Here is a 6,652-nt window from a genome sequence, read left to right as displayed (position 1 = left end):
CAGGGTCTTTAACCTTGGCAGGAAAGTAGCTTACGATAGGGAAAACTCGGACAACAAAACCAACGCCACTTTGGTTCACACTTAAATTTTCTCCTGCCTTGATCATTGAAACCCACTTTTTCCATGTGTATCTCTCAGTCCTCCATAGCCCGTCACCGGTACAGACTGCTAGCTTTTCCTTAATCTTTGTCCTATTATTTTGAGCCGTAGTTTACTTTTATTTGTGTGTATGGAAGTGTGTGTGCTGGAACAAATCTGAGATCGTATGGTCAAATATGTGTCTGTCTGTTGGAATGTGTATACTTATGTCGGATGTGTGGTTTTCATTCACACTGGGAGACACTTTTTAACTCTGAGTTATACAAATAAAGTTATTATTCTAATAACTTTTATTTCTCCATGGTATTTTAGAATCAAAGGACAGAAATATGAGGAAATATGAACAACTGCCTAACACAAGGTTCTTAAAGATACTTAATACAGACTTACCTTTCTGGGCATAACAAATCATCTGGTCTAGATAGATGAATTCTACTTCAGATTAACAACAACACATGACAAAACTAAACTAAAATGAAGATGCAGTGAGTAAAAAAACTACACCCAATGATTCCGCTGTGTGTAGAAGCATCTGCAGCAGCAAAAACTTGAAGTTATCCTTTCATGTGTGATGTTATCAGTCTCTCACATTTTTGTAGAGGAATTTTTATTTACAACATTGCCTCAGTTCATTGGGGTTTATGGGCATTTTCTTATATATATGTTCTTTTTAAGCTCCCACCACAGCTTTTAAATCAGGTTGAGGTCAGGACTCTGATTGGGTCACTGCAACACCTTGATTCTTTTCTTTTTCAGACATTCTGTTGTAGATTTGCTGCTGTGTTTGGGATCATTGTCCTGTAGATGACCCAGTTTCAGCCAAGCTTTATCTGTCAGTCAGATGGCCTCACATTTGGAATAGTTTGGTCTGCAGATCACTACATGGTCTGGCATTGGGGTGAACTTGCTAGGATGTCCACTCCTGGGAAGAATGGCAACTGTCTTCAGTGTTTTTCACTTGTGAATCAGCTTTCTTACTTTAAAATGATGGAATCAAAATTGTTGTGAAATTACCTTACAACCCCTCCCCTATTGCTGATGTCTTTACTTCTTGGCATTGTGTTCACAAACTCCTGAATGCTCCAGACCAGCAAACTGACAAAACTTCTGCTTTTAAAGAAGTGCTCACACTGATGATGATCAGTTAATCAAGTGTGTTTGATTAGCAGTACCTGGCTACTACTAATCCTCTTAAATCCAATGGAAGCAGTAAGAGTGGACTTACTGTTTCGCACCCCGTGTGTGCATTTTGGCTCAGTTTTTGTTAAATGTCCTCATAATTAAAATCTTAAAATTGAGCGACTGTGTTCTTTATAATTCATTTGACTTTATATAGAAGAAGTTGAAGAAGTTGACTAATTTTTCGTGTAAGATAAAAAAAAAGAAAAGTATAAATATAACTATAGCCTAATAATCAATAAGGTCGTTGAGTTTTAAAATTGTGCTGTGACCTTAAAGAACCCTTAGCTTCCGACTACTGCCTGGTATGGTTGCCTGGCAACAGACAGTGGGCGGGAACAAGAAGGAGAGCAGCCGGCGGAGGAGCGGCAGGCAGGTAGGCGGAGCTGAGCGTCTTCAAAACCCGGCAGTCTGAGGAGCGACGTAAACCAGGACTCTTCTAACCCTGGTAGAACCCGATACTTACGCAGCAAAAGCAGTGGCTGTGTATTACTGGGTTTTGTCGGGAGGTTCTCACTGCGTCTTGGTATACTGCCGGAGAAAATGTCTAACGTTAACTGGAAGCCCTTCGTCTTCGGCGGGCTAGCTTCCATGACGGCGGAATGCGGTGAGTGATGCGTCTGGAGGCCGTGCGGTGAGAAGGCATCGAGTCGTTCTCAACCTGCTTGTGACTCGCACAGTTTAAATAACCTGTGCTTTCCTCTATGTTGCAGGGACTTTTCCTATCGACCTAGCCAAGACGCGTCTTCAAGTCCAAGGCCAAGTGGGCGACGTTAAATACCGAGAGATTCGCTACAGAGGCATGCTCCACGCGATGATGAGGATAGGACGAGAGGAGGGGCTCCGGGCGCTTTACTCAGGGTCAGTGGGTTCACTTTACACGGCGTGTCTCCGCAGCTTTGCATGACTTTGCATGAATAGCCTCCCTGTACATGACATTTGTTTTTAACGCTTCCTTCTTTTTTTTTTTTTTTTTTCTCATACACATTTTTTCCCATTTTTCTAGCAACTTGTGTTTCTGCTTAACTCCATATTTATCCTGTCTAAAGACCGGGCTGGAGGGTTGGCTTAGAATCGACTTTTATCAGTATGCTGTAGTGTTGGCTCTGATGAGCTCAAAGCTTTGATACAGTTAAAATTTGCTACCTAAATAAAGTTATCTCTTTTTTTTTGCAGAATCGCTCCCGCCATTCTGCGCCAGGCCTCCTATGGGACCATAAAAATCGGCACATACCAGAGCTTTAAGCGACTGCTTGTCGACAGACCAGAAGGTGAGTGTCGGTTTCTGTTCCTGCTCTCTGAAACACGCATGTGCTGTATGCATACACACAACATGGCCTGCAGGCACTCAACACATTTCTCTTCCAAGGTCACAGATGTTTGGGTTTGACGTCTTTAAACATAAAAACTATTGCACTGAATGTAGTGCACTGCAGAGTTGGTGTCAGATTTGTTCAGTTTCTTTTTGGCTTTCAGATGAGACCTTGCTGACTAACGTGGCGTGTGGGGTTCTCTCTGGAGTCATCTCCTCCTCCATTGCCAACCCGACGGATGTGCTAAAGGTACTTGTTTGCAAACCCAAACGTAATCTGATCTTGTTGTTGTCCTTCTGAAACCTCTCTTTCTACTTCTAAAGCGGTAGCACAGGTCTGACAGTTTTCCAAAACTAGGGTAATGCCTGGTGTAAAATTCCAGGCAGATCCAAGGCGGGAGCTCGCCTGTTGATGTGACCCCGTAGTCCCGGTGCTATCGTGACCCCACTTTTGGATTATTTATAGACCACAGCCTCAAAGTGTTCACATAGTGTTCTGTTAATGATACAGGCGCATGACTGCCACTACTTATCTGGGCTCATAATGTTTTGCCTGGGCACTGTCTGGCATTTATTAGACTCGGTGCGTGTTTTAAGGGTTAACAGACGAACGCGTGCTTCTGCAGGTTTGGAACGTTGCGTTTCGTGGCTGTGTGTACAAAATGTACCCATCAAGTCATCTCAGGGCCAGGAAATGAGCCAAAGCTGGTCTGCTCAAGCAGCCGTTGCAAACGGGCTAAAGAATTACAGTGAGCGAGGATCAAGAAATGTGTTGCAACATTCCAACTGGCAAAAATCCCTGTTTAAAAATAAAAATCTTGTTCTGACTTTTCATTCAAATGGCTGCCAAAGTACCCACATACCTGCCCCAGTAGGGAACGGTTTGTTCACTAAAGTTCAACACTGTTGGCATGTGTGTGTGTTCTCTCAGATCCGGATGCAGGCTCAGGGACGTGTGATCCAGGGCAGCATGATGGGCAACTTCATCAACATCTACCAGGAGGAGGGAACAAGAGGACTGTGGAAGGTAGCCAAGACCTGGGGGCAGGAAAGTGTCTGTCTGTGGGCTTTAGGTTGACAAACATTAAACTGAATCCCTCTGTCTCTGCATCAGGGCGTCTCTCTAACCGCTCAGAGGGCAGCCATCGTTGTGGGGGTCGAGCTTCCGGTCTATGACATCACCAAGAAGCACCTGATCCTGTCGGGTTACATGGGGGACACCGTGTACACGCACTTCGTGTGAGTTCGAGTTACCTCAAGGTCTTTTCTCCTGTGATGTTGTCACTGGTACGAAAATAGTTTGGTCAATTTGAACACATTCGGAAGCATCCAGGTTGGAAAAAATGAAAAGCAGACCTAAGTCTGTTGTTTAGGCTGTAGCCCTCATTTGTCTCATTGGGGATAAAAAAATCTTAGTCTAGTATTATGTGCACTTTTTTTTTCTTCTTCATGTCATCATACACATGAAATATTACACACCGATACTTTGAAGGATTTTTGAAGGACATTCCAAAGCTCTTCTTTGGATGGTAATATGATCCCACACTGCTTCAGTAATGTTGAGGTCTGGGCTTCCTCAAATTGTATTTGGGGAACTGGACTGAAACTGAGTGTGGGGGAAAAAGTCTCAAGAGCAGCTTTGAATGTGTACAAATTTATTATTCTTTTTTTTGTTTGTTTTTTTTTTAATTAGATTTGTCACAGCAAGACATACACTGATGACTCTATGGCACCAAAAGCATAATTTGGGAACATAAACATGTGCTCTTGGGTCTCCAGGTCCAGCTTTGCGTGTGGCCTGGCGGGAGCTTTGGCTTCAAATCCAGTGGATGTGGTCCGCACACGCATGATGAATCAGAGGGGGGGGGCGCTGTACCAGGGAACGCTCGACTGTTTACTGCAGGTCAGTCAGCCAAAAACACCTGATTGAAGACTGTAAATATGTTGGGGAAACCTCTGCAAAGCCTGTAACTTCTGCCTCATGTGGTTTGAGTTTGCAAATGGGCAGATTTATTTATTTATTTTTTTTAAATAGTAAGAGGTCTGAGAGTGTGAAATCACCCGGCCCCGCCCCTGACGCCCTGTCAGTTGGCTGCTGCTGTTACGTTATGTTTATGCATTCAGCAGACGCTTTTATCCAAAGCGACTTACAAATGAAGATATATTACGACTGGAAGAGTTCCACCTCCCTGGTGTGAAATCTGCTGTTAGGTTCTGCCGCTGCTGTTCACTCTTTTGTTGTTTTCTACCACTAAGCAAGTCTCGACCTGAACACATTCATGCTCTGAAGACAAATGTGGTAATTAAGTGCTTCTGTGTTTCTATGGATTGAGATTACAGCTGAATCATGTTGAAACGCTTGTCTGGACAGATATCAGTTTAGTTTGGGGTAAGGAGAAAAAAAAGAAATGCAACCGTAAAGATGTTTCTGTCGTTTTTTTTTTTTTGTTTGTTTTGTTTTTTTAGGTCTAAGAGCTCGTAGTCCGATACTTAGTTATTTTATTAGTCCTCCATTTTTATGGACCTCAGTTTATAAATAGCTGGAGTATCCCTTTACGTGAACATCTTTGGATGTGTGAGGAACTAACTGACCTTTATCACAGCAAAGGCTGTCAAAATCTTTTTTTTTGGACTGAGTAATTCACCTTTTTAATAGCCATGAAACGTTCAGACTTCAGAGCAATCCTCTGAGGATGAATAAATGAAACTGGGTTTGAGTTGAGCCGCTTTGTTTTCTTCTCACAGACGTGGCGCTCAGAGGGCTTCATGGCGCTCTACAAGGGCTTCTTTCCCAACTGGCTCCGTCTGGGACCGTGGAATATCATCGTATCCTTTGACCCGCCTTATTTATGCACTGTTTTGTTAAGCTACAACCTTTGTGATATAACATTCTCTTATGTGGAGAGATCGGCTGGGAAAAGTTGTAGAATTTTTCTTATGTATTAACTGATGCATGGCATTCTTTCATGTGGTAAAGATTAGCTTAATGCCGGCTAACTCTTTTATATAACTTTGTGAAACTCCTGCCTCATTACCCCCATGACTCCCAGTCAGAGAGAGAGAACATAAGAAGCCCTCAGTGTGCAGGAGAGCAAAGGGTGTTGAGTGAACTTTACAAAAAGCCTTCCTGCAAATGTTAAGACCTAATTAAAGATCTCTGAGTGGTGGAAAACTCCGGCTGGCAGACACTCGCCCTGCTCCATCTAGTCCTGAAAGATGTAATGAGGTTATTGAGTCGCTACAGCAGAATGGATTGGGGAGGGGGGTGCAAAAAGAGTAATTCTGCTCAACAGAAACATTCACCCACTTCTTTATGCCTGTTTTCCTTCACTCCGTCTTCAGTTCTTCCTCACTTATGAACAGCTGAAGAAGATCGAGGTGTGACTGAAGGGATGACACTGAAATGCAGAGACGAGTATGGGCTGAAACAAGCTTAGAGGACCAAAATCAGGAATGGCTGCATGATGATGATGGTGGATCCTTCATGGAACCAACAGTGGGACAGGATACACAAATGTAGACCTGAGTTAAGGGACAGCCAGATTCCTGTGTGGGCTGTCTGTCTCCTGCCGCCTGCAGCGTATGTGGAAGGGACTGTGACACAGAAGGACTTTTTTTAAAATTTATTTTTTCTTTCACTCGTACAAATGCCACCGAAAGGCTTCATTGCATTGTTCCGCTAGGATTCATGTGACCTAACTTCCAAACTCTGAACCTTTTTAGATAATTTTAGACATTTCTCATGTCGTACGTAAAAGGCTTGCAGGTTCTTGGGCTTAAACGCAGAAAATGCTCTCCTGCCAGCTACAGGCTGTCTGAGCCTAAGCTGCGTTGGATAACGGCTGACGATCGGCACCATCATTCCCTCTTTGATCAGATGTTTGGGGATCGCTCAACAAACTTCTATTTTTATTCTTTTTTTTTTTCTTTTTTTTTAAATTAAGGAATGTGTGAAAGGTTAAAATTATGGACACTATTGGTCTCCTTCCAGTATTTTGAGTTAAGAGGCCAAGAGTAAATCCTGGTGTCCTGTTATAAATGACAGTTGCATAAATAGCTCAG

General features: G+C 43.1%; 1 protein-coding gene across 1 annotated transcript; it reads left to right on the top strand.

Annotated features, from left to right (window-relative positions):
- Positions 1-1,648: 1,648 nt before the first annotated feature.
- Positions 1,649-6,439, top strand: LOC140269017 (kidney mitochondrial carrier protein 1). The gene is made up of 9 exons (XM_072364042.1): positions 1,649-1,885; positions 1,992-2,139; positions 2,455-2,549; positions 2,755-2,840; positions 3,522-3,617; positions 3,705-3,829; positions 4,370-4,493; positions 5,336-5,416; positions 5,933-6,439. Exons 1-9 carry the CDS (start codon positions 1,822-1,824, stop codon positions 5,972-5,974), a joined length of 861 nt encoding a protein of 286 aa, XP_072220143.1. The 5' UTR covers positions 1,649-1,821; the 3' UTR covers positions 5,975-6,439.
- Positions 6,440-6,652: the final 213 nt, after the last annotated feature.

This window comes from Leuresthes tenuis, unplaced genomic scaffold (assembly GCF_036924035.1).
Source record: "Leuresthes tenuis unplaced genomic scaffold, fLeuTen1.0.hap1 SCAF_14, whole genome shotgun sequence".
NCBI classification, from domain to species: domain Eukaryota; kingdom Metazoa; phylum Chordata; class Actinopteri; order Atheriniformes; family Atherinopsidae; genus Leuresthes; species Leuresthes tenuis.
This window is presented reverse-complemented; position numbering and strand designations above follow the sequence as displayed.

Excerpts from the sequence above, each read along its gene's own strand:
- LOC140269017 (XM_072364042.1), top strand. The coding sequence starts at position 1,822 with ATGTCTAACGTTAACTGGAAGCCCTTCGTCTTCGGCGGGCTAGCTTCC. Across the intron at positions 2,550-2,754 it reads GCTTGTCGACAGACCAGAAG|ATGAGACCTTGCTGACTAAC; the intron begins GTGAGTGTCGGT and ends TTTGGCTTTCAG. Across the intron at positions 3,830-4,369 it reads ACCGTGTACACGCACTTCGT|GTCCAGCTTTGCGTGTGGCC; the intron begins GTGAGTTCGAGT and ends TTGGGTCTCCAG.